Source organism: Nematostella vectensis, chromosome 13 (assembly GCF_932526225.1).
Source record: "Nematostella vectensis chromosome 13, jaNemVect1.1, whole genome shotgun sequence".
Lineage (NCBI taxonomy): Eukaryota > Metazoa > Cnidaria > Anthozoa > Actiniaria > Edwardsiidae > Nematostella > Nematostella vectensis.
Genome location: NC_064046.1, coordinates 12,185,022 through 12,212,907, shown reverse-complemented (window position 1 = coordinate 12,212,907; position 27,886 = coordinate 12,185,022). Strand labels below are relative to the sequence as shown.

Genomic DNA, 27,886 nt, shown 5'->3' with positions numbered 1-27,886 from the left:
TTATTTATTTATTTATTTATTTTTCCCCAAAGGTGTCCTAACTAACAAGGTCTATTGTACATACAATTGACTTATGATTGATTTTCTTGGCTTATTTATTTCCAGGCCTGCACCCGTGGTGAGACCGCCCTCCTCTCTTGGGGGCCGCCCCGCTAGCGCCCTCGCTCTAGCGTATGAGGCTGGAAGCGTGGTGAGCGAAGGCGCTGATGTGTTCCCCTTCACCATTGAGCCGGAAAGTGGGTGTGTCGCGGCAGGCAAGAAAGCAACCTTCCTGGTTAAGTTCGCACCGCTAGATGTGATGGATTACGAGGCTGCATTGGTCTGCACGTGAGTACATATTAGTAAGGAACCAGAAGTTGTGAAATAACGTGATGATACAGTATTTCGACTATGGGCGTTTGTAGCCTGTGGTCACGATACAGAAACATTAAGAAAATATAGGGTGTGCAAGCCACGTCCCTACTGGTCATTTCCTTATATTTTTTTAATATATGGGGGGTGGGGGGAGGGGAGCACGGCCCTAGGTGACTTTATTTTCTAACAATCTTCCATTTCCATGATAATTAATCACCAGCAACAGGTTGTATTTGGAACATTCCGGATAAGCTGCCGATTTCACAAATGAACACCCGGATCTTACAGAAGAGTTTAATAGTCAAGGCACAGGCCAAACTGTCCAACTATTAACAACCATTCAAAATCATTTATTCCAATCCGTTTATTTTCCTATGTCTTCAGCATTCAGAACGCTCAGGCCGGCAAAGAAACCCTTACTATCCCAGTCCGTGGTCGCAGCCTGCTTCCATACGCCCACTTCGAGCTGGACGAGTCTGACTACATCTCTGGAGGGAGGCGTAACCCCGAGCTCCGCGGCCCAGGGGGTGCACCCCCTGGCTCAACCCTTGACCAAAGTACCAGGGTCATCGAGTTCAAGTCTTGCGGTGTCAAGGTCAAGAACATCAAGTGAGTGCTATATCTGATTCAATATAACTTATTCATTTTACTCGCAAAATGGTCCTCGTTACAACGTGGTTGTCGGTGTGCACACTTGCACGTTCCTCCCAACCTACCGCTGTACACTTCGGCATACATACATTGATCTTTGCATTTTCAGCTCCATTTCATTAAATGCACTGTTCCTTATTATCCTGTAACACTAAGCATACCTACATTTCACTAAAAGAAGTATTTTAGATAGACCCATTTTTCGTCTTGTCAAGTACTGTCCCTTCCAATCAATCCCTGTTCATTCAGTAAACTTAACCATTCGTTTAGAATAATTCCTTAATCCTAGCCTTCATCACGGTCTCTGTTGTAGACGTTTTTACGTACTGAACCCTACCAGCACCACCTATTCCTTCACGTGGACCAACGAGGACACAATTGATGGCACGCCCCCCGACAACTCCAACTTCCGGTGCCTCACCCCTCAGGGTGTCATCAACAGTGGGAAGAAGGCCGAGATGGTGTTCGACTACGTGTCAGACTCCTTGGAGCTTCAGGAGTCCTTCTGGAGATTCTTCGTGCCCGAGCACAGCATCTCTGTACCCTTCGTGTTGGTTGGACACACAGTAGAGCCGGCGTTATCCTTTGATCGCTCCCATATCAACTTCAGAGAGATGTTGCTAGGTAAGATTGTGATCTTAAGTCTTGAAGTTTTGAGCCAGGGTCCTGGTGGGGTAAGACGGAAATGGAGACTCGCAACAGGCGGGGACGAGATTTGGGTTACTAGGAACGAAATTTAAGCTGACAGAAACAGCGTCATAATTTGTCATATCGTACAAACTCTAACAAGGCTTCTTTCTTTTTTTTCTTTCTTTTTTTAGAGGGGGGGAGGGGGCTTGAAAAGGGATAGGCGAAAAATTTAAAAGTTCTAAGATACCACAAAAAAACCAGGATCCACAGATACTCTTGAAAACATGTCACGCTATGTTTTTATGTCTCCTAGGAAAGGAAGGGGATTAATATAGAGAGGGTATAATAAGAGAGGGAGCTTAATTGAAAAGTTTGGCTCTAGAGAAAAGGGGGGGAGGGTATCTGCTTATTTGAGTGTGGTTCTTGGAGATTCTACAATAAACAGCGACTTGTGGGACGGGGTTGGCTAAACAAGCAATGAGGAAACCAAGATCCAGACCCCTTTCCTTAGGACCCAGTGGGATATACTTTTTTTTTTCTTTTAGCTAGAGTTTTAGTGTCTTGTCATTTTTGTTCTCATCTGATCCTAGCTTCTGTTTTGTTTCCTACTATGTCCAAAAAGAACCGAAAAATTAATTGAAATTAACATGGAATCGCCGTTGCCTTCAATCTTTTCTTTTTTTTGTCTTTTCTTATACGGCGTGATAATAACCTTTTTTATGTATGTATTCACCCTGGAAATTATAACCATTTGTGATGTGTCCATGACAGGCCAGCCCGTTAAGCAGACAGTCCAGCTCATTAACGATGAGAACCTTCCATTCACCTTTGCTTTTAACGAAGCGTCCTGCCACACTGACGGCTACGCATCCAGTCTGAGGGTTGAACCAATGGGAGGCACAGTCCCTCCCAAGTCAAGGTAAAACCATGTTCTTTCAGGTTTTTAAAGTATTATGCCTAGTGCAAATTAGCAACATAACAACATAACGACATGGGCGCGCACTATGTTTAGCCCGACATAAAGACATGGACATAATGACATAAAGACATGGACATAATGACATAAAAGAAAAAAAATATGTTTTTTCTCTTATGTCGTTATGTCCATGTCGTTATTTCGAAGATAAGAGTGCGCGCGCCCATGTCGTTATGTCGATATGTCGCTAGTGTGCACTAGGCATTAGATACCCTTATGCTTACCACGACAGAGGGACGAAGTTGGTGCACACGTTATATTTATACTTGCACTGAAAAAAGGTGGATACTATTATAGGGGGAAAGTTTTAATTTGAGGGTGTTAGAGGCCCATTTCCGGAGGGCCGACGGAAACCTCAATTGACAAGGAACAAAAGAATCTATTAGAATCCGCGCTGATAACAGGCCATCCGCTCTTAATTATTAGGTCACATATTCGAAAAAAAACTTCCAATAAACACACTGCTTTACGATTTTCAAATGTTTTTCTCGTTTTCCGTTAAAAATCATCAGAGGTAATGCGGCATTAAGGTCTTGGTAAAGGTAAATTTGACACCACTGTTTTTGTGGTTTTTGCAAAACCTGTATTAGTTCTTAAACTTTATTTTTGCCAAAAAAATTTTTTCCATAAATCGCTTTCTAAAACGGCTAAAATGGCCCTTTGCTGTTTCCCGTTACCTGTTGACCGTGAATACGCGCCAAATCTTTGACTTTCCTTGCGTATTATTTTGAGGCGAGAACTCGAGCTTGTCGGGCCTAACCTCGCGACGGATTTAAAGATACCGCCTTCAAATTTTCGGAATATGATAGATAATTATGCCATGTCATAAAGTGTGTGAGGAATTTTCGATTTTCGACTGAAGATAGCTTTTATAGCACTTTTCGTGTCCAAATTTCGCCAGAAATGAGAGTTCCAACTTTGATTCTTGATATTTTGTTGACAGTGTCAAATCCTCACCCACTTTGGTAGATCATCTATCTGTCATTGAGATGCAATTACGTGCAAGTGCATGGGCAACAACGCTAAGGTGCATTACGCTCTAGAGTAAACTCCGTACTTTTGAGTTTGTGGCCTCAAAACTTTAACACGGAATTTGCTATTGCAAAAATAAAACTTGCAGGAGATAATTCAATCTTTTATTTGATATATAGTTTGTACTTGTAGTGAAAATTTTGGCGCGACAATATTTTTATCCGCGGACATGTCGTTTACCTTTACCCAGACCTTAAGTGCATTGAGAACGAATCGAAAACTGCTTACATGTGAACCCGTAGCGTTGAGAAAGGCTTTTCATTATGAGCTTGAAGTCCATAATTGGTGTTTCTATCAAAGAAGCGTTATACACTTCACACAGGTTGAGTCACTCTGCGTTCTCGTACTCTATGTTCCGATCGCTTTTCAGGCTTCCAATCGAGATCTCGTTCACCGCCACGGCGCAGAAGGAAGTGAACTTTAACGTGTTCTGTACGATAAAGAAGAAGACGACCCCCTTGACGCTGAACGTGAAGGCAGAGGGCTATGCCATGGACGCTCAACTTTACTGCGAGGACTCACAAGGCAACAAAGTGGCGCTCACCGCCAAGGGCACCAACAGGATCAATCTCGGAGAGGTGAGGGAGTTTAGATAACATAGAAAGGGGCATTCTAAGGTCATCTAAGGAGATGAAAGAGATTTATAGGGCGTCACCAGGAAAACTGTCTAAAGGATTGCGGTTATAGCACAATTCTTCTCGTAAACCATTCCCCTCGCTCTTATCTATTATTTTATCTATTTGAAGAACCATTATTTTAGATTGATAAGCATAGAAATGAAAGTGCCTACTATAATCCCGTTTCGCCTAAATCTTTTCCATTCCTTAATCCATATGAAGAATGTTAAGCCCATCATTGTAGAACCGTTACCGCACCCCAATCTCGATAGAGAAGCATAAGAACGTACTGTTTATTTATACGTATTCGCCTACGCTAACTATGACAACCAAATTATCTTTAAAAAAAAAAAAATTTTCAGGTGGAAATCAACGAGAAAGCCATTCGATCTCTTTTCATCGTGAACTCCGGGAAGTTCAACTTTGACTTCAGCTGGGAGCTGGTCATGCGCGGTAAGGTCAAGAACATGCGCCTGGCGGACGGTGAGCGTGTCGTGTCCATCTCTCCTGAGGACGGGACCGTCCCGTGCAGCAGCCGTAAGCGATGCCAATTGGTGTTCTGCCCGCCGAGTCGACTCAACTTACAGGACTGTAATCTGTTACTAAGGGTAAGTGAAAACTGTTTAAAAGAGTAAAGGGCCTCCTGCCTGCTAAAACTGACTCGGGGAAGGGGGGGGGGGGGGGGGTACGGGTGCGCTTACTTTCGATCCGACTCGCCTCACAGGGATGCATCGTTTAATGTGTTACAAGATGCAGCAGTATCGATGTTGCCAGCGTGCTGCCGTAAAAAAACTGCCATTAGTGTGGAAAACTTCGGACAAGGGGGAGGGAGGGGTTTTTGTTGTTGTAATGATATGATATCAGCAATGCAAGAGTGTAGATTGTATAATGTCTGCCAGTTAATGGAATGTTTGTACTTACCTCGATAATCGCATCCACAAACGTCTTAGTAAACTCAACTTATTTTTCTCCTTCAGATTACCAACGGTCCAACTTTCAGTATCAACGTGACGGGCTCGGGCGTGCAGCCTGGATTAAGCTTCTCTTTCCTCAAATACGACTTCGGTCCGTGCTTCCTGTACCGTGCGGGCATGCCCCTAAAGAGAACAACATTGAGCATTAGGAATGATGACACTAAAGACATCAGGTGAGGTTTACCTTTCTGACCATTATCACTGTTAGCATCACCATAGACATTGAGCATTAGGAATGATAACACAAAAGACATCAAGTGAGGTCTACCTTTCTGACAATTATCACTGTTAGCATCATCATAGACATTGAGCATTAGGAATAATGACACTAAAGACATCAGGTGAGGTCTACCTTTCTGACAATTATCACTGTTAGCATCATCATAGACTTTGAACATTAGGAATAATGACACAAAAGACATCAAGTGAGGTTTACCTTTCTGACAATTATCACTGTTAGCATCACCATAGACACTGAGCATTAGGAATAATGACACAAAAGACATCAGGTGAGGTCTACCTTTCTGACCATTATCACTGTTAGCATCACCATAGACATTGAGCATTAGGAATAATGACACAAAAGACATCAAGTGAGGTTTACCTTTCTGACAATTATCACTGTTAGCATCATCATAGACTTTGAACATTAGGAATAATGACACAAAAGACATCAAGTGAGGTCTACCTTTCTGACCATTATCACTGTTAGCATCACCATAGACATTGAGCATTAGGAATAATGACACAAAAGACATCAGGTGAGGTCTACCTTTCCGACCATTATCACTGTTAGCATCACCATAGACATTGAGCATTAGGAATAATGACACAAAAGACATCAGGTGAGGTCTACCTTTCTGACCATTATCACTGTTAGCATCATCATAGACTTTGAACATTAGGAATAATGACACAAAAGACATCAAGTGAGGTCTACCTTTCTGACCATTATCACTGTTAGCATCACCATAGACATTGAGCATTAGGAATAATGACACAAAAGACATCAGGTGAGGTCTACCTTTCTGACCATTATCACTGTCAGCATCATCATAGACATTGAGCATTAGGAATAATGACACAAAAGACATCAGGTGAGGTTTACCTTTCTGACAATTATCACTGTTAGCATCACCATAGACATTGAGCATTAGAAATGATAACACAAAAGACATCAAGTGAGGTCTACCTTTCTGAACATTATCACTGTTAGCATCACCATAGACATTGAGCATTAGGAATAATGACACAAAAGACATCAGGTGAGGTTTACCTTTCTGACAATTATCACTGTTAGCATCACCATAGACATTGAGCATTAGGAATGATAACACAAAAGACATCAAGTGAGGTCTACCTTTCTGAACATTATCACTGTTAGCATCACCATAGACTTTGAGCATTAGGAATAATGACACAAAAGACATCAGGTGAGGTTTACCTTTCTGACCATTATCACTGTCAGCATCATTATAGACATTGAGCATTAGGAATAATGACACAAAAGACATCAAGTGAGGTTTACCTTTCTGACAATTATCACTGTCAGCATCACCATAGACATTGAGCATTAGGAATAATGACACTAAAGACATCAGGTGAGGTTTACCTTTCTGACCATTATCACTGTTAGCATCACCATAGGCATTGAGCATTAGGAATAATGACACAAAAGACATCAGGTGAGGTCTACCTTTCTGACCATTATCACTGTCAGCATCACCATAGACATTGAGCATTAGGAATAATGACACTAAAGACATCAAGTGAGGTTTACCTTTCTGACCATTATCACTGTTAGCATCACCATAGGCATTGAGCATTAGGAATAATGACACAAAAGACATCAGGTGAGGTCTACCTTTCTGACCATTATCACTGTTAGCATCACCATAGACATTGAGCATTAGGAATAATGACACTAAAGACATCAGGTGAGGTCTACCTTTCTGACAATTATCACTGTTAGCATCATCATAGACATTGAGCATTAGGAATAATGACACAAAAGACATCAGGTGAGGTCTACCTTTCTGACCATTATCACTGTTAGCATCACCATAGACATTGAGCATTAGGAATGATGACACAAAAGACATCAAGTGAGGTTTACCTTTCTGACAATTATCACTGTTAGCATCATCATAGACATTGAGCATTAGGAATAATGACACAAAAGACATCAGGTGAGGTCTACCTTTCTGACCATTATCACTGTTAGCATCACCATAGGCATTGAGCATTAGGAATAATGACACTAAAGACATCAGGTGAGGTCTACCTTTCTGACCATTATCACTGTTAGCATCATCATAGACATTGAGCATTAGGAATAATGACACAAAAGACATCAGGTGAGGTCTACCTTTCCGACCATTATCACTGTTAGCATCACCATAGACATTGAGCATTAGGAATGATGACACTAAAGACATCAAGTGAGGTCTACCTTTCCGACCATTATCACTGTTAGCATCACCATAGACATTGAGCATTAGGAATGATGACACTAAAGACATCAGGTGAGGTTTACCTTTCTGACCATTATCACTGTCAGCATCACCATAGGCATTGAGCATTAGGAATAATGACACAAAAGACATCAGGTGAGGTCTACCTTTCTGACCATTATCACTGTTAGCATCACCATAGACATTGAGCATTAGGAATGATGACACTAAAGACATCAGGTGAGGTTTACCTTTCTGACCATTATCACTGTTAGCATCACCATAGGCATTGAGCATTAGGAATAATGACACAAAAGACATCAAGTGAGGTCTACCTTTCTGACCATTATCACTGTCAGCATCATCAATGATACCATACCATCGTCAACAGAAGCAACAGTGGCAGGAATATCAACGTTTTTCATGAATGAAGGCCAATCACGCCGCCATTTTATGCTCCCGCTCAATGCCGAGTCACACAAAGGATCCATTTCCATCGGCTAATTCAAGCGAGTAGCTGAGAAACCTTCCATCAAATATCCTCTATAAAGTATTAGATTTCAATCGTGGATTGATATTTTGAATTTTACTTGCAAATGAACCGCTTTATTTTCAATCAAACAGTAACAAAGGATAAGCTGATTAACATTCTTTAACGTAATTATCATTGACATTACCATTACCATTGTGTTAAAACCTGCTTGTGTCCCCACCTCAGTGTCGAGTGCCAATATGAGAACACCTCCCACCTCGAAGTGAACGCGACCCCGGGTGTACTGACCCCAGGGCAGATAATGCTGATAGACCTTCTTCTCTACCCGAGAGAAGTCAAGCGCTACCACGAGACCATCCCGTTTGAGATCAACGGCCTGTCGACTATGAACGTAGAGATATTCGGAGAAGGAACCGACATGAAGGTAACAGCTAAGCGCGTCTTACGAATAGGGTGATAAAGGTCTACGTAAGAGCTAAGCGCGTGTGCTACTCGCTACGAATAGGGTGATTTTAGGTCTACGTCACCTGCAAATGCTTGCGCGCGCCATCGCGTCTTGTGAATCGTCTTAGTGAGTACTCACTAAGTGATTGTGAGAGGGAATTGTGCGACATGTATATCTTGAATCAGTTCAGACTAGGTTTTTATGGACCTGTAAATCCTGTATCGTTGGAGAGGGGGGGGAGGAGGGGGTAAGCATACCACTAGGCATATTAGCCTACTGTACCATATTTACTTACAGTGCTTACATGCTTACACTCGTCAATGAAAACTGTGTCAAGCAGTCTGTGTCTATACTGACACTCCTCTATAATGTCTCTAGAGGGGAGTATCTATTGTTAGAAGGCCAATCACGCCGCCATTTCATGCCTCCGCTCAATGGCGAGTCACCGAAGCATCTATTTCCATCGTCCAATTCAAGCGATTAAACAAGATATTTTCAATGAAATATCATCCAAAACATATCAGACTTCATTTTTAGACTATTATTTTGAAGTTTCCTTGCGAATTAATCGCTGTGTTTTCATTGATAACCAATAACAAAGGCGTTGGTGATTGACATTCCTTAAAGAAAGGGGCTGAAATGTTATAACCCTTTGATTATCTGCTCTATAGGTGGAAGTAGCCAACCCCGCGGATAAGAGGATCAACTTTGGCGCATTGCGCATCGGTCAAGTCGCACAGCGCACAGTCAAGCTGATCAACCGTAGCCCCGCGGCGATTAACTTCTCCTTGGCCATCACTCCATCCCTGATGCAACTACAGCCCGGTAACGTCCTGACGATCAGCCCCACTAGCGAGATCACTCTCAAGCCGAACGGGGGAACGTGTAACGTGGATGTCGCCTTCACGCCTAAAGCCCGCATCCCCGAGTTCACCGAGGAGGTGGGGCGTGCACGTAAATGCGTTAGATAGGTGTTAGGTGCGGGATGCGTGTTAAATGCGTGATGCAATATTAAATACGAGATGCGTGTTGGATCCGTGATTCTAGATGGAATACTAGATGCGGTTGAATGCGGGATACGATATGAAATACGAAATCCGTGTTAAAATACGTGATTCTAGATGAAATACGAGAAGTGTTTTAAATGTATTGATACGAGATAAAATACATAAATAAAATAAGATAAAATAAGAGCTTATTGAAAGCGTGATACGAGTTGAAAAACTAGATGCGGTTGAATGCGTGATACTGGATAAAGTGTGAGACGCATTTCCATCCGCCCTATTTTGAAATGTTTAGACTACGATTTATATTTATCTAATAGACCAAATTTCATTAGCCCTGGATTTTAGTTATTACGTAAGTTTTTCAATATTTTTAGTAGCTTTTTAAATTAAAGTCTCTTCAAGCGTGGAATTGGCCCTTTTACTCTTGCCATTAAGTGAACATTTCCAAGATTTTCCCAATTGGCATTACCACTTTAACACGCCCACCAACCACCCTTCTTTCCAGGTGATGCTGGAGTGTGCGGGCATGTCCCAACCCATCTTCGTGGTGTCTGCGTCGTGCCAGGGGATCGAGGTCGGGCTGGATAACGACTCCGTCCCATTCGGCGCCGTCATGATGGGTAGCCAGAGCACGCGCAAGCTGATCATGCACAATACGGGGGATGTGGGCGCGGCCTTCGCGTGGAATGCGGACAAGTTCCGGCCTGACTTCAGCATCACCCCCAAAAAGGGATACATCTCCTCCGGTATGGAAGTGCCATTCGAGATCGCATTCCATCCGAAGGTCCCGAACCATGATATCAGATATGAGGTGAGACATGGTGATGAGTGCTTGCTGATGAACGTTTGTACTAGTAACTGCCAACTAGTCATAAGGACATCGTTGGGACCAACGAAACTTCCCTTACTACTGATCGCCCTTATAAAAGAAATTTTCTTCGAGAAGGCGAGGGTACTCGGAGCAGGGTTCCACCGTATGTATGAAAAATGTATAGTGATCAAAATGAAGGGTTTGTTAAAGATTCACTCCTCCCCCCTCCCCTTATTATTTTCTATCCTGCTTGCCCGTGTAGCCTTAAATCCAAGACGGCGAGTGATTAGACGATAAATCGAGCTTTCTGCCACTAACACCGTCTACCGCCTGTAAGCAGGCAAGGTCTGCTTGGTAATGTTGTTGACAATGTTTGTGGTTCGTTGTGCAGGGTCTACGCTGTGCTATAGAAGGAAGCAAGCCTCTGAAGCTCGTCCTGACCGGAAGTTGTATCGCACAAATGCCGTTGAAAGAGGTAAAACTCCTTGTAGTACATTAACCGATGCCTTTATTGGTCCGTATAGATTATGTCGGCGTCTTAGCATCTGTTTATTCTCAGTCATTACAACAAAACAAAACGAGAAAACACTAAACAACAACGATAATAGCACATCAACTGCCCATTCAACTAATGAAGCGAACCTCAATTCGAGCCAATAAAGTTCTTACTTTCAACGCACGACGTAATCCTCTTTCTTTCATTTGTGTATATACTTATATTGATAACTTTCCCTATGTCACGTGACACAGGTGCTTCACTTCAGTACGCATGTGCGGACACGTGATCAGCGTAACCTAGTGATTCATAATCGCACCAATCAGCTGTGGATGCTGCGCCCGGTGATCGAAGGTGAACACTGGTCCGGCCCAGACTCGATCACCGTGGAACCCCAACAGAGCAAGAACTACGAGCTGACTTACCGACCCCTCATCATGACCCAGGAGGGCAAGAAACACACGGTATGTATAAACCACACAAGTAAGTTAGTGAAAGAGAAGAGACATATTTTGTATTAATTATAACAAGAAGCACACGGTATGTATAAACCACACAAGTTAGTGAAAGAGAAAATATATTTTGTATTAATTATAACAAGAAGCACACGGTATGTATAAACCACACAAGTTAGCGAAAGAGAAAATATATTTTGTATTAATTATAACAAGAAGCACACGGTATGTATAAACCACACAAGTTAGTTAGTGAAAGAGAAGAAACATATTTTGTATTAATTGTAACTTGTGCTAAACGAAGTTAACATACAACATCATGGAGGATGGGCAACATTTGATAAATAAAAAAGATTTTGAAGCTTATCGCTCTCTTATCCTATCACCCTTGAAGCCGAAATGCGAAATGTGTAGTTCCAGAAAATACACATACCTCCCCCATGGAGGGGATTGGAAATTCGGGGGGGGGGGGGGGGAGGGGGAGGGGTCAAGCGCCCAGGAATTTCTAGAGGGGAGGGGAGGTGAAATGCCCTTTTCCATAACAGTTACTGTATTAATTTTTTTCCAGGGGGTTGGAAATTCCAGAGGGGTGGGGGAGGGATCATACCTCCGACCCCTTCCTTAGGGGGGTATGGATATTTTCTGGAACTACACAATCACGAGAACGTAAATACCACAGGGTAGCCTGCTAGCCGGCTCTCCAGTGGGTTAATTCGGAAATTCATGTTTTTGGGGTGTCCGGGTTCCTGTGGCGACCAACACTCTTGATTTCTTTGCGCCACGGGGATCCTGAGCAACGAAAAGCCGGCTCGCAGGCTAACCACAGGGTCGAGTCGAAAGCATAGGAAGAAGGCATCTCAGGTAGCCGCGACACGGCTCATTCATGACAACAGAACACGAATTTCTCGGTTATTGCGGAGGGGGAAAAGCCATATGAGCAAAGGCGACAACCAACAACGTCAACCCACGTCGGAACCAGGAATCAAACACAAGTAATACAGAGCGACGCATGTCAACTGCGTCACGTAGACTCCCCTCTTTCCAATGTACTTTACTCTTTCACAAGTTATTGGTATATTTATTCTTAAATTCCTATTATCATGGTCACAGCATGATCATATTGTTCTTATTCATCAGGGCTCTGTGTTCTTCCCGTTACCTGACGGTAGCGGATTACTGTACAATGTAACCGGTACAGCAGAAGCTCCCAAACCCATCAACAACATCCAGCGAGACGTGCCGTGTAAGACGCAATACACGGAGCAACTCACTGTCACCAACTGGCTCAGGCGACCGCAAAGGTAAGCACAGCACCACAAAGGTAAAGCATAGTCCACGATATACATAAAGGGGTGTCTCTGGACCGTCCATAATAGGAGTGGTTTGTCATTACAAGATATCTCATATGTCGGTAAATGCACAGTCTCCCGCGCAGCCGTTCTTTGTGTCGGTCACGCATCGCTCCCATCAACCCCCCCCCCCCCCCCCCCCATGTAATAAAGGTAATATGGAAGTTTTCTAATTTGCAAGATTTTAAAACGGATCCCGTATCTGATTCTAGGTTTCGTGTGACTATTGAGATGCTGAAGCCTGAGAAACCAGACAACTCGACGACCATCAAGGGATTGGACTACATTGATGTGCCGGGACTCTCTAAGAAGGAATACAAGCTCAACTTCTTTGCGCACAAGGAGGGCACCTTCAGCGCTAAGGTAACCCTAAAAATTCGTTTTATTTTGCCTCTACTCGACGTACCTTGACTTAGCTCTACTCGGCTGTGATTCGCCACATCTCGTCTTTTTTTTTTTTCTACCCTGAAGTGACTCGCTACTTCTCGGAATGTTTATGTCTACTCGGAAGTGACTCGCCACTTCTCGGAATGTTTATTTCTACTCGGAAGTGACTCGCTACTTCTCGGCATGTTTATGTCTACTCGGAAGTGACTCGCCACTTCTCGGAATGTTTATTTCTACTCGGAAGTGACTCGCCACATCTCGGCATGTTTATTTCTATTCGGAAGTGACTCGCCACTTCTCGGAATGTTTATTTCTTTTCGGAAGTGACTCGCCATTTCTCGGCATGTTTATTTCTATTCGGAAGTGACTTGCCACTTCTCGGCATGTTTATTTCTACTCGGAAGTGACTCGCCACTTCTCGGCATGTTTATTTTTACTCGGAAGTGACTCGCCACTTCTCGGCATGTTTATTTCTACTCGGAAGTGACTCGCTACTTCTCGGCATGTTTATTTCTATTCTTCTACTCGTGCTACTTGTCACTGACTGACTTGAACCCCCCACCCACCCTCTTCCCTTGAATGTTCTCAGCCTAGTACTCGAAACCATTCATAAGTCGCTAAATAAAGTTGTTTACGACTTCTTCCCGCAGGTCATCTTCCGTAACGAGACAAGCGGCGAATTCATGTACTATTACGTCATGTTCAAGGCGACATCTCCCGGCGTTATGGCGGGCATCGAGCTGTCCACGCCAGTCCGCAAGAGCACCTCACACGTAGTCACCCTGAACAACCCTCTCAACACCCCAGTCACCTTCAGCACGCAGTGCTCCGTGCCTGATCTCCAAATGCCACCGAGTTTCACCGTGCCACCCAACTCAGAGGTCAGTTTCCGTCACCCGAATTCGTTGAACAATCAGCTTCGTTACCATACCAACATACGCTGATACAAACACTTGCAGTGCGAATATGGAAGAGTTGATTTGACTAGTAGTCTTGTTTTATTTTCCCCATCCCCCTAGATTCTTTGTCGTAACCTTATAGTCGTGGATACGCGAAGCGTAGGAAGGACTTTTCGCAGTGGGTCTAGGACACTCGATACTCAAGTGTAACCCATTTATTCCCTGAGTTTTCCTAGGGCCTTTGAGCTCAACTAATTTCCCCTCGTTTTCGTTCTTCTAGGGCTCGTGTATGTTCGAATACCTACCTCTCAAAGCTGGTGAAACCAACACTCGTCTGGCCTTCCTGAGCTCCGAGCTCGGCGCCTATCATTACGATCTCTTTCTCACCGCCACCCCCGCGGGACCGGAACCACCCGTACACTTCCGCGCAAGCCTGGGCACCAGTCAAGTCCAAACCTGCAGGTTCATGAATTTTGCCAAGTCTAAAGTGGAATATGCGTGCAAGGTACGACAGCCTCGAGAGCCTCTTGTGGAACAGAGCCGTAGCTCGCCACGCAAGATTGGGGGGGGGGGGGGGGGGGGGGCACAATACAGAAAAATTAAAACAATATTTAGGGGGCACAGCCACGCCCCTTCTGGTCATTTCCTTATCATTCCTAATCTACTCGTTTAACTCGGGCCGCTTTCTAGTTTCCCTTTAGAGTTAACGGAGCTCCAATTATTTAAGCATAATAGACCACTAATAAAGGAGTGAATGCGGTTACAGTTAAACGATAAACGATAATATTGGTATAAGATAAAGATTTCGGCTCCGGCTCCGGCTTTCGGAGTCGGGGGAAAAGTCGAGAAAAAAGTCGGGAAAAAAGTCGAGAAAAAAGTTGTGAAAAAAGTCGAGAAAAAAGTCGAGAAAAAAGTCGAGAAAAAAGTCGGGAAAAAAAGTCGAGAAAAAAGTCGGGAAAAGAGTCGGGAAAAAAAGTCGAGAAAAAAAGTCAAGAAAAAAGTCGGGAAAAAAGTCGAGAAAAAATTGTGTACACGATCGAAAAAAAAAAAATGAGCGCGATCCCCAAAAATGTACGCGCGATCCCCTAAAAAATGAACACGATCCAAAAAAAGTAGGCGATCTACAATGGCACTTCCCGGGCTACGTATTATATAGATGTTTCACTGTTGTTTTATTTTACTTACTACTTACAATACAGAAACATCAGCCACGCCCTTACTATTCATTATATTATATTATATTTTTTTTTAAATAATTTTTTTTCAGGGGGGAGGGCACACGCCCCTAGTGCCCCACCTCCAGCTACGGCCCTGCGGAAACATGTACATCAACTACGTTATAATAACTTCGAATTGTTTAAATAACGATTATTCAAATTTGGATAACACGACCTCCCCCCCTTACTAGAGCTAACCTTGCTCATTCCCTTTTAGCTACTAGTTTAACTCGGACCGCTTTCTAGTTTTCCCTCCATAGTTAACGGAGCTCCAATAACTTAAGACAATCGATAACGATAATCGATATACGATAATATTGGTATCGGCTCCCGTTCACTCTAAACTTTCAGGAAATGGTATCAATCTCCAGATAACAATGGCATATTCGGCTCCTTGGCATACATCGTTATATAGATGTTTTACTGTTGTTTTATAATACCATTGTTTTGTTTTACTTACTTTCCTGATCCTCTTGCCAGGTCGATAACACTGACTTCCACGTTGAAAAGACTATAACCGCAGCCTCGGCTTCAAGTGGAGGCACTGAAGTTGGCGTTGACGTCACGTACGAGCCCGCACGCCTTGGGGACACGCGCGCGATTTTGACCGCCACGTCTGCCACGGGCGGAGAGTACACCTTCCCTCTTTTCGGTCACTGCTCGCCTCCCAAGCCACAGGGTCCGTACTCCATCAAAGCGGGTTCCACCACCAATATTCCATTCAAGAACGTGTTCTCCAACACCACTCAATTCATGTTCTGCGTCGACTCACCGTGTTTCAATGTCAAGGCCACCGAGACGATTCGCGCCAAAAAGACGCACAATGTCATCGTCGGCTTTGAAGGCAACCAGGGTGGCTCCAAGGCACCACGCATGGGCAAGTTGATGGTCACGTGTCCACGGAGCGCAGGGGGTGCCGGGAATGTCACGTGGACCTTCTATCTGAAAGGTGTCACTCCGTAATAATTCTGATAAAATCACTTAAAATTCCTAATGTTTCTTTAAAAAATGTGTTACTTACTTGAATAAGTCTATGGTTCGGTAAAAGATTGTGTGTAATATTTAGAAGTTTTCAATATTTTCCATTGTATAGTTTATTGAATATTGTACAGAAGTATTCACCAGGGAGCTTACTATTTGTATTTTTCTGTATCCTGATGTTCCTATAATAAACTGTTTTCAGGATAATAGTACGATTTTATTAATGCTTGGATGTACGTGGTATCCCCACTTCCCTTGATGTTTGATTTGTATTAACCCATATCACCCAGCACACAGATTTGCTGGCGAAACCTCGCTCGGTTGACAAAAGAAATCGCACCGCGCAACATTGTTTACAAGCAGCAATTTAGGGCTCTGAAATACTACATAATTTTCCCAGCAATACAGGCGCTGTTTGATGGGGCTTTCCTGCAACGTGCTTAGAAAACGGGGCGCGAAACCCTGCCTTGCTTACTCACAGTTATACCATCTAGGATGGTGTAAGCTTCGAGGGCCTGGTTGAGTGTTAGGATGACGTAATAACCACAGGATTCCCAGTGAAATGCTGGCAAGTGAGACTAGAGCCGCTACGCAGGCTAGTGAAATGCCAACTATTAGGTTACAAGATTAACGGGAAAAACTTCGATCATCCAGAATGCATTTCTATTTTTCTGGTCGGAGATATATTTATCAATAAATACGAATTCGTGAACTTTCTTTAGAGAATTGGGGATATATGGTATTATTAATAATTTCCCTATTGAATTTTGTGAATGAGGCATTTTCCAAACAGCCTTTCCACGCCGGCTACATAAAATCCTGAAGATAGAGATAACCTATACATGATTAACGAAAAACAATAGGGAAAATATTTATAACCCCGTAACTTTTTCAGGAATAATCGGATTGATAAATCACTTAAATAAAGGATTTATTAAGACTTTAGTTATCTACAAATGATATTTGGTAAATTTTCTTGAAAAATTGAAGGAGATATAGCCATGTGAATAATTTGTCTATTGAATTCTGTTAATGAGGCACTTTCTAAACAGTCTTTCCACGAAAATTTTCTACAAATTCCTATTGATAGGGGTAACCTTTGCCTCATTAACGAAAAACAATATGGAGAATATTCATTACCCCGTAACTTTGTCAGAAATCATCGGATTGATAAATCACTTAAGTAAAGGTTTTAGTAAGACTAAAGTTATCTACAAATGAGGTTTGGTAAATGTTCATAAAGAATTGAAGGAGATATAGCCATGTGAATAATTTGTCTATTGAATTCTGTTAATGAGGCACTTTCTAAACAGTCTTTCCACGAAAATTTTCTACAAATTCCTATTGATAGGGGTAACCTTTGCCTCATTAACGAAAAACAATATGGAGAATATTCATTACCCCGTAACTTTGTCAGAAATCATCGGATTGATAAATCACTTAAGTAAAGGTTTTAGTAAGACTAAAGTTATCTACAAATGAGGTTTGGTGAATTTTCATAAAGAATTGAAGGAGATACAGCATTCTGAATAACTTCGCAACCTAGTCCCGGTGTCCTTTCGGGTTTCCTGTGCTTTTTTGGGTGTCCTTTGGTTTGTGATGTCGAAGGCTCCGCCTGCCACAGGAATCAGCCCGCCAGTGGCGGATTTCTCGATTATTTTCTTTTGAAGGATGTTTGGGTGGGAAAAGGAAGGAGGGATAGGGGGAGGGAAGGCACGGGATGGGAGGGGGGCTTGTTGAATCGAGCCAAACACGAGCCAGATAATGAACTCAAATATTACGGATGATAGTTTATTCACACATTTTTATGCTATAAAGATGCCAGATTGTCGAGGCAATGGTGGGAGAGTCGTTCAGTTAATAATTGTATTACTATACATAGTCCAGTCAAATATCAAGGCGATTTCTGGATCCGAAGCGTCTATTGATCGTCGGCGGCTTTTTCGACGAGTCGCTTGATGGGCTGTTGGCAGGCGAATTGCGCTACTCGGCACATGCTCTGAAGTCTCTCTCCCAACTGAAGACACAAATAGAAAAAGAGCTTTTTGATAAGGAGATTCTCCATTGAAGTGTTACATTGGTAAACGTTTGGCAATTTAGTACAGGGGCTCGAGAAGTCAAAACTAAAGACTTTCGCATTTACACAAACAGTAATATTGACGACAATAGGGCGCTAAGAGATCACGTGACCTTTTTGGGGTAGCAAATTCAAAACAAAATGATCAAACAAAATGATCAGAAATGACTTCGCCCGTCACACCAGATAACGACGAAGCCAAAATCCTTAAATGAAACTTAACCCTTTCTGAGAAAAAAGAATCCTGGTTTCTTTCCTAAGCGCTGAATAAGTTGCTTTTTATCTGTTAATTTGCCGCTTAAAGGCTGAGCGCGCGCTAGTTGAGTAAGTACGCAGCTGCTTTGTCTCCTATTATCTTTGTTCTACAAAGGAGTTTTTTTTGTCTCTATTCTTCTCGTTCTTTGTGTCGAGGTGCGGATATTGTTCATTTGCCCAATCAAATTGCAGCTTGTAAGAGGTGCGTACTGACCCCGCTAGTTTGCCACCCAAACAATCACGTGATCTCTTAGTCCCCCATTAAGGCAACTAAGAGAAAAAAAGAATAAAATAAAAACAGCTGGGTAAATAGTAGATAATGAGGAATGAATGAGTTTGCCGTTTACTCGATGTACATACGGCGCTCAGTTTCGCAATGATTGGCGCAAAGATATGCAATATCAAGACATCATATATCTTATGCTCTCTAGGGAATTTTTGACGCAAAAAAAAAAAATCCTTGTAAAAAAAGATTTCTATTGACTTATTAAAACCGAGCCAGTTTTGAAACAAACTAACCTGCGGGAGAGATTACCAATACTCAGGCATTTGAGGTACAACTGTAATGATAATGATAATAATAAAAACAAACGAAATTGTTTTTGATTGAATTACACAAAATCAGCGTGTAGAGGAAATTCTCCATTGAAACTTGATTGCAAAGTTGAACATCATCAAGACCTTATCTTTATCTTTTTGATATTATCGTTTAGCTGAAGGGCTAAAAAGAGCATTTTCAACTTCTAGCGGGCGAGTACAAAGGATAGCGATAAGACACTAGACCCTTGTCCAGATTCTAATATAATTTCCCTTACAGAGATAGAATTTACGTTTTTTAGATAGTCTAACACTTCTAAAGATTGCTATCATTTGATGGGAGACTTAAAAATAAGAGTCAATGAGATAAAAGGCGATAAAAAGAAAAACTCTGCAACTGTGGAAAAAAAAACATTTGAGTGTTTTTCTGCATAAAATATTGGGCGTTTAAAAAAATGAAATATGAATTTTCATAATTACTTGTTCTTAAATGATTGCTTGATTTCTAGGAAGAAAAGTTTTTGATATTATCTATCAGAGGAAATGATGTTTTTTAGAGAATAATCCTTTTAAGTTTCCGCTTCCCAACACGTAGAGCAAAACTTACAGTGAAGTAAAACAGAGGTACAAAAACCTCTAGACTACATGTCTGAACTATAATTAAAAACTAACAAAGTTAAAGGCTGTTTTCATATGTAAATCTAAGTTGTTTGATTATGACGTATTGGCATCTGTATTTCGGATTTCAGCTTTCCTCGCTGTCAAATATTTAATAAAAATGACAACTTTTTCAATAAACAGTTTTTTTTTCATTTTGCAAGCCTCTGGGCTTTTCTAAAAAACATTGTTAAGCAGAAATTCTGATAATAAACCTCGAGATTTTTTTTGTGAAAATACCTTACTAATATAAGGTATAAAATATAATGCTTTAAATTGTCGCCAAATCTGGAAAAAAATAGCAAAAACTTTTCCATTGTATTATGGAGCAAAACGTATTTGCGTACTCTTGACTTAGAGGAAAACGCGCGAAAATATTAAAAGCGCGCGAATATCGCACGTTACCTTGTTGTACTCTCGTTTGCCGATGTTACCAGCGCCGGCTGTGAAGGCCTCCGTCTGTGAGACAAAGCTAACGGCGAGGACGACTATTAAAAGGGCAGCGAGCTTGGTGTTCATGGTGAAGTTGAAGGTATTGACTCTTCGCTTGGGAGAGATGTTGTTCTTAAGAGATTCTTCGTCAAGTGTGGCTCTCAACGATTCGACGACCCTTTTTATACCGTGGCCGGGACCCTTAATGAGACCGCTAGCTTTCGTACTTCCTTTTTTCCGATCAAAAGATCAAATTAAAGAAGAATAAATGTGTCCGTAATCACCGCCTCCTCTTATCTCGCTGAATCTCGCAATAGAATGGAACACTAGTTTCCCGTGAACCTTTCCCTGAATCCTTCATGATAATTCCCCAGTTATTGAACCCAATAATACGACTCTGATCAATTATCATGCCTCACTGTTCAATTTACACTTATTTGTTTTTAACACTACACTAAATTTGTTCAGTAACTAAGAGAATTACAATTGATGAAAGTTTAATTGCAAATAATAGAGTATTTCTAAGACTGCTTCCTGGGTGATTTAGATTTTGGGCAGCGTTTCAAACTCAGCGTTCATTTCTTATTATCTTCACTCGATCTTGTAAAAGTATGCCGCAAGAAGTAAAAGCAGCAAACGGTGTACACCATGGGATTTTTAATTACGATGGAGCTCTTATCTGCCCTAATGTTTACCCTCCTACAACAATAGATATCATCCCATTGCCAGTGTAATCTTTCTTTGAATTACATGCCCCAGGAGCAATAAAGTAAATAAAATTAAACCAACGCTGACTTTTCCAAGGTGATCTACTACAAATTGTGTTACTAGAAAAATGAAAATATTTCATATAAATTGTGAATAATACACAAGATGGATTTGTTGGCCTTAAAATGCCCAAATTACTTATCAGAACAAAATATGAAATATCTTGGATACGAAATAAAACTCTTACAAGTCTGTCCTTTTTTTTTCAAAATTAGAAAACATATGACATTAGCAGAAGATATCAAGCTAGGAAGAAATCCGTTGTTTTGGCTAAATCACTGCTGTACTTGAATTATAACTATAACATTAGACACGCGATCTAGGGAAATTTGGCGAATATCGCGAATTGGAATTTTCCCGACGGCATTTAATTCGGACTTACAGATAAAATTGTTGAACGGAATCTTAATTTCCAGTAATAGAAAAATAAGAGAGACGTCAAAATAATAAAGACCATTTTATCATAATTAGGATCTCGTGTCTTTTGCTTTACGCTTCTAAAATATCAAATAATCAACCTGTATAAAGAAATGATTGGAATTTAGAATGCTATTGGGAAAGGTCTCGTTTTGAGAAAAAGAACATGTCCATTTTGTTAACAGAATTTAGTCTATTTTGCACGCCTGTTTTAACAAATTTCTTAAATATGATTAGAAAAGGACTATCTAGCACAAACATTGGATTAAAAAAGTGTTGACAAATAAATGGAAGAATACAAATTGAGCTGTCGACAGTTTTAGTGGAGTAGTCAATATCTCGTGCCGCACAAACATTGCCCTGACTTCTTTTTCTGGAGGATTTACAGATTTGTTATCATAAAGTTTCCGTTTTAAAATTGTAAATATGACATTTCTACGAGCTTAGATCTAATAAGAGGACTATTTTTATTTAGCTTTGCTCAACATGTCTAAATCGAGCTCGGCAAAAATATATCCAAGAAAAAAATGGAACAGTTATGTCTATTTGCTGTGCTGTTTTTCCTTGAACTACAAGCCCTTTGAATGGAAAAGGGCAACAGGGAAAATCTGATAAACGGCAAAAACACCCTTGACAACTGTAGAAAGACAACGACACTAATTTTCAAAAATAAATTGCTGGCTGCGATATTCCTTACATCCGATGTGGCAAACAATCATTTTCACCTTGAAATAATGCGCTTACGTTCGTCAATTGTTAGATTTTTAAACTTATTTATTTGAACGATTAAAATTAGACGTGGGTTTAAAAAGTAATGCCATTTAATTGATCAATATTGTAGCTGAATACCGTAATTTGCGCAAACGGAACTTATGAAGAAAACTTACATTCCATACTAATAAAGCGACTTTTTTGCGACAATGTGCTCAATTCACAGGTAGACAAAAGAATCGAACGAAGGCGCGGCTGGACAGCCCTTCCTTCCTCACCTCTAAGAAGTAAGTGATCATTTCTTTATTCTAGAATGAAATTTGCCCTCAGAGTACGATAACGTGATTAGGGAATTCTGAACTTTAAGGCGCCTCCGTTTATCCGAAACGTTCTTCGGAGACTTTATGGAGACTCCTAGATGCAAACAGGGAATAATATGCTCGCGGAGAGGCATAAAAATTCAGAGCAAAAAAAAGTTATCTTGAGCAAAGTAATGTTTGAGATAGATTGGTTATCACGGTCACTAGGTTTGTGAAGATTAAGAGCCCCATGCTGAGAACAATTTCTACATTTAATATTTTGTAATTTAACTTCAAGAAATGGTATGTTTAAAAGCAATACAGTAAGAGGATAAATCATCATTTGGAAAGTGTCACAATAAAACTCTATTCTAAGTTAACCCGAAAACCCTGTCTTTGTGGGAAATATAATTTCTATAATTTTTATCATCGGTGTATAGACCATTAACGGTGTTGTTTAGGCAAAGTCAGTGGCTCATTTTAATGTGTCGTCTTTTCTGAATTTCTACTCTTCGACATTTTTAAGCCAGCTAAAATTGGTTATCACATTTTATTTTGTTGCCGTGTATTTTTTAAAGAGCAACAAAAGAGTGACAATTAAACAAATAATAGTAAAGCCTTAAACAATAACCGCATATTTTCGCTGTTTTGTCCTCGTCTCTTTTTAGAGCGCAGGTGTCCGTTCCAATCAAATAATTTCACTAATCCAGTTACATTCTCCAGAATTCACACAAATCATCTTCAATCCTTCCGCTTACGTATTTCTCGAGTTGAGTTTTCATAATAATTTACTTTTTACAATGGACATTTTTTTAAATATTTCCATTTTTCATGTGTTTAGGTATTTGCCTATAATAAATGCCTACGTATGTGAACTCTTCCATACTACTTTTTAAAGGCAACATTAATTTCACTAAATCAACTACCTTAAAGACTATAAGGGAATAATGACCTTTTGCAGACCTTGTTCTTATTTTAATTACTGTCTACATTTTATCAGAGCCTCTAAATGAATATATCACCCTTTTTTCACAACATGACTTTTTTTTTACTAAAATATAACCATTAAAGCCACCAAAAAAGAAACAAATATTATAAAAAATGTCTTTATGATTATTGCATTTAGTCAACTTTGTTAATACAAGGACACAAGTAAAAAAAAAGGGCAAAAATAATAGATTATGGTAAAAGGATTTTTATTTTATGACCAAGAAAAAAAATAGCGTTATCAGAAATCGGTGTATTTCACGTCCACTTGCAGCTTTGCTAAGGAGAAGGAAATTGGTACCCTAGTCCGGGGATGTCATAGTCGGGTGGCTTAGCGCACAAAAAGAGCTCAATCTATACACAGCGGACAAAAGCACCAAACTTGGTATAAATATAGCCTAGAGAATGGTAAGCAATATTGAGACCGGTGCCCACCGGTACCATTTGCGGATCCATAAATAAAGAGCAATTATTTTTTTTTTAGAAATCTGGTGTGGTAAGATTTTCATACCTTTTCAAGACACACAAAAGATCAAAATGCACATATTTGAAAACGATTTCTATCATTTCAGCTGTATTCTATCGAATTCCGTGCCAAGAAACATATAGATAGCTATAAAAAGCTACATTTGAAGAAGAAGGAAAACCTACTGGAACCCAGGCCCCAAGCGGCTCTATTTACATCCCTAACATGCAAATGTGACTGATTTGTATTCATCAAATAAGCACAAATAGGTGGTGCACATGAATTTTCCCAGAAATTTTCTTTCAATGAGTTCTCTAAGTATTATATTAAGGGATAAAGAGCTTAATTCAACCAGCGCGGCTGTAATTAATAGGCCCGTCAGCAGGAAAAAATATGCTACCGATGAGGGAGATTTTTCATAGCCTATTGTGCATTGATAAATTATACCATGACAACTCGGATCATTTGTTTATCCTTTTGTTACGGCCCTATGTTATTTTAAAATCAAAGTATCACAATTGTTTCCGAGGCGAGAGCCTCGCTCTACCCCATGCTAGTTATGGGTCAAATAGGGGGCGCCGGCAGACGCCCTTGACTTCCAACCACTCGGTCGTATGAAGCCGAAAACCCTAGCTAATAACATTCCATGATTTATGTTTTTATTTTGTAAAAAAAAAAAAAGGATATCGAACTAATATAGATCGGCAGCGGTGGCTGGCGTCTACAGGTATGGCGCTCAAAACCTTCTGATCGTTAAAATAAAAGAATAATTCTGGCTTACGTCAGGTTTTGGGCTAAACGTGTCCTCGCTAGTATCGTCAACACTAGAGTTTTTGAACACTTGTTTATAGCACCGTCTTTTCTTTGGCACCTCGAAGAAAACATCCCTGAGAAAGGAAAAATCCTTTGTTTGGAAAAGAAATCCCCGCGGACCCTGGGCACACGCTAGCGTACGCGCATCATTCTGAAAAGTCTCTTTCAGTTTGTTTCAGAATAAATTTCTCCCCTTTATTACAATAACGGTCTGCCGATCACTGATCAGCACCTTAGGAAAAGCCTCTAAAACTCTGTCCCAAGCGTGTCTCATGTACATTGAGGAGCTCGGACATCAGAAAAAGGAACGTACCATTTTCAACAGTCTCCACTTATATATTTTGTTAATATATTTAATAAGCCTGACAAAAGCTCTATACTTTTTTTATCATTCTCTCTCGCTTCCAGGAGGCCTTTCCTTTTCTTATGCTCCACGGCCCCTTTCCATCCCTGAGGTCATCATTAATCATGTTTAGGATAATAAAATAGTCCTCTATTGGTGCGGCGATTCGTTTGAGGTTGGTTGCTATCCTGTTAAAAGCATGCGATGCGTTCAACCTCATCACTATGATGCACACGGAGGGAGCAATAAGCACTGTTTTTTTTCGTATTGCCTCTGCTGGTCAGCTTTTTTTTAATGCTTTCGAGCATTAATACCGCAAATTTGTGACAATTCCTGTGCCATTTTGCGCTATTTGCGCGACAAAGAGTTTCTACAGATGTTTATTCTGCAGAACATCCAAACCCTCTAATATTCTTAAGAAAAAAATCACAACCTAATAACTTTTATTAAGGAGGCATATCTAAAGCATCTTATTGGTCTTTGGTGTCTAGTTGACAGACACTTACAAAGCCCCCTCTTATTAAATCCATCTCTACCTCTTTTTATTTAGCCAACGTCAAAATACCAGATAATTGAGATTATCGCAGATTTAGAAAAAATATATTTAAAATCAAGACAAAATTTCATATTTAGTAGGATATAGACATTGTATGTCCTTGATATATAAAGAATGAGCTTTTTTTACCTAAAATACGCAATTTTTTTGATGTACTTACAGCATATACAGTGCCAATATAAGCCGCCATCTTGGATAACCGTGAGGGGGATTGGGTCTAGCTTGGAAACGTTTTCTCTTAAATAAATCATTTTAATGCAGCCGACGACAGTTTTATCTTGAAATATTAACAAATAGTGTTATATTTCCCCTAAAAAAAAACAATCAGATATTTCGCCTTGGAATGTTTTGGAAATACAAGATATTTTAAATTTCACCACAGGGAGCCCGTGATGGACGCTTTTTTCAAATTTTTATTCCGTTATTACACAAAATCCTCAAGTGGTACCGGTGGGCACCGGTCTCAGTATTAATTAGCATCCTCTTGGCTATCTTTATGCCAAGTTTGGTGCTTTTGTCCGCTATGTATAGATTGAAACACTAAGCGACCGGACTATCAGTAGCTTTGGGTTTCCTGTGGCAAGCGGGGTGAATTCACCCTTACAGGCGTACGTATTACCCAGGATTGGCTGAGGGGGGGGGGGGGGGGGGGGGTTGTACATATTAGTTGTACATTTCTTTTAAGCAAGAGAGCATAAGATAAGAGAGGGACATTTTGGTATTACCCGCGCGCCATGTCGATTCCGAATCCGGCTATTTTTAGTAACCACCACCCCACCACTGCGCGTGAGCATTTTTACTCGCCCTACCCCCGCGCTTTGGCATTGACATCTTGTTGTTTGCCGCTATTTTGTGACATGAAACCGAAAAAACCTTTTTGCACAAATACCATCATTCTAGCATCAAGGCTACGGGCAGTTGCAGTTTATTAAGGGGATGTAGTACTTCGAGGATTGCAAGATTTCCAAAACGAGACTTTATTCAAAATCAAGAGCGGAAAACCTCGTGCTTCAATCACCGTTTTTGCTCTAACTTGCTGCTTCTCCGTGGTTTCTCAACCATACATTATCTTCCTAATGGCCAAAAGAAATCTGTAAGTTAGAAATTAGATATAATATTGATTTTTGTGAATATTTTTGTGAATAGAGAAGGAATCCAAGAAAAATAAATTTCATAAAACTATCCTTGTAGCGAGGGAATGCATTTTTGTGATGATCAAAGCCAGCAAGCTGAAGTATCTGAGCTTTTGTAAAAGTGAGAAAATAAAGAGGGAGATATTACTGTACTTCTTTGATGTTGTTATTATTATATGTTGTTATTATACAAACTGGAGTCGGGATTTGAATCAAACGCAGTATCACAGCCATTTTATCGCTCACCGTTTTTTTCTTTCTCACTTGACTTCGCCGCTCAGACAAACAAAACAGTCAAACTATTCTGGGATTTAGCTTTCTGTGAGTATATTTGCCAATCTTGGTAACTTAAGTTAGACTTGTTTTTTTCTTCCGAGTTATTTTACATTATCTTTTTTCATTCCTTTCGAGTTTGCAAAACAACACGCAACCCGCGGGGGATTCCGGATTCGGAATCGACATGGCGCACGGGTAATACCAAAGTGTCCCTCTCTTATCTTATGCTCTCTTGTTTTAAGTAAGTCATTAAACGTTTTTTTTTTTCTTGCCTGTGTCCCTTTATAAATATAAAGGCTTTTTGTTTCATTTAATTTCTTCTACACGTAATACAATTTGGAGCAGTAGCTTAAAAAAAATGAAATCATTAGAATTACAAATGCATTTACGGCTATCCTGCCTATTCTAGATGGGCAAAATCAAAACTGATCACTAGAATCGCAGGCTTAGTTTGGTCTCAGCCAATGACAAGAAGGTAAAGAAGTTGCATGACTCAGCCAATCAGAAGAGCCGTTTCAAGTGCTGTATTTTGGTCTCAGCCAATGACAAGAAGGAAAAGAAGTTGCATGACTCAGCCAATCAGAAGAGCTGTTTCACGTGCTGTATTTTGGTCTCAGCCAATGACAAGAAGGAAAAGAAGTTGCATGACTCAGCCAATCAGAAGAGCCGTTTCACGTGCTGTATTTTGGTCTCAGCCAATGACAAGAAGGAAAAGAAGTTGCATGACTCAGCCAATCAGAAGAGCTGTTTCACGTGCTGTATTTTGGTCTCAGCCAATGACAAGAAGGAAAAGAAGTTGCATGACTCAGCCAATCAGAAGAGCCGTTTCAAGTGCTGTATTTTGGTCTCAGCCAATGACAAGAAGGAAAAGAAGTTGCATGACTCAGCCAATCAGAAGAGCCGTTTCACGTGCTGTATTTTGGTCTCAGCCA

At 40.7% G+C, this 27,886-nt stretch overlaps 1 protein-coding gene and 1 long non-coding RNA gene across 2 annotated transcripts in view; one reads left to right on the top strand and one right to left on the bottom strand.

Moving 5' to 3' along the window:
- The window catches only part of LOC5519462 (hydrocephalus-inducing protein homolog), a 71,702-nt gene extending 55,268 nt beyond the window's left edge, over positions 1-16,434 (top strand). Inside the window, exons 61-77 of the mRNA XM_048721070.1 lie at positions 106-327; positions 739-963; positions 1,319-1,629; positions 2,407-2,554; positions 4,014-4,221; positions 4,623-4,868; positions 5,238-5,407; positions 8,406-8,604; positions 9,297-9,566; positions 10,138-10,443; positions 10,835-10,918; positions 11,194-11,403; positions 12,532-12,695; positions 12,956-13,106; positions 13,781-14,011; positions 14,310-14,534; positions 15,727-16,434. Of these exons, the coding sequence (XP_048577027.1) occupies positions 106-327; positions 739-963; positions 1,319-1,629; positions 2,407-2,554; positions 4,014-4,221; positions 4,623-4,868; positions 5,238-5,407; positions 8,406-8,604; positions 9,297-9,566; positions 10,138-10,443; positions 10,835-10,918; positions 11,194-11,403; positions 12,532-12,695; positions 12,956-13,106; positions 13,781-14,011; positions 14,310-14,534; positions 15,727-16,209 (3,853 nt within the window). The 3' untranslated portion in view covers positions 16,210-16,434. The remainder of the gene's footprint in view (positions 1-105; positions 328-738; positions 964-1,318; positions 1,630-2,406; positions 2,555-4,013; positions 4,222-4,622; positions 4,869-5,237; positions 5,408-8,405; positions 8,605-9,296; positions 9,567-10,137; positions 10,444-10,834; positions 10,919-11,193; positions 11,404-12,531; positions 12,696-12,955; positions 13,107-13,780; positions 14,012-14,309; positions 14,535-15,726) is intronic.
- Positions 16,435-18,004: 1,570 nt separating this feature from the next.
- LOC116603304 lies at positions 18,005-26,184 on the bottom strand. Its single transcript, XR_004290543.2, has 2 exons — positions 20,159-26,184; positions 18,005-18,244 (listed from the first exon to the last, which is right to left on the bottom strand). It is a non-coding gene; the product is annotated as an uncharacterized LOC116603304 (long non-coding RNA).
- Between the last annotated feature and the right edge of the window lie 1,702 nt (positions 26,185-27,886).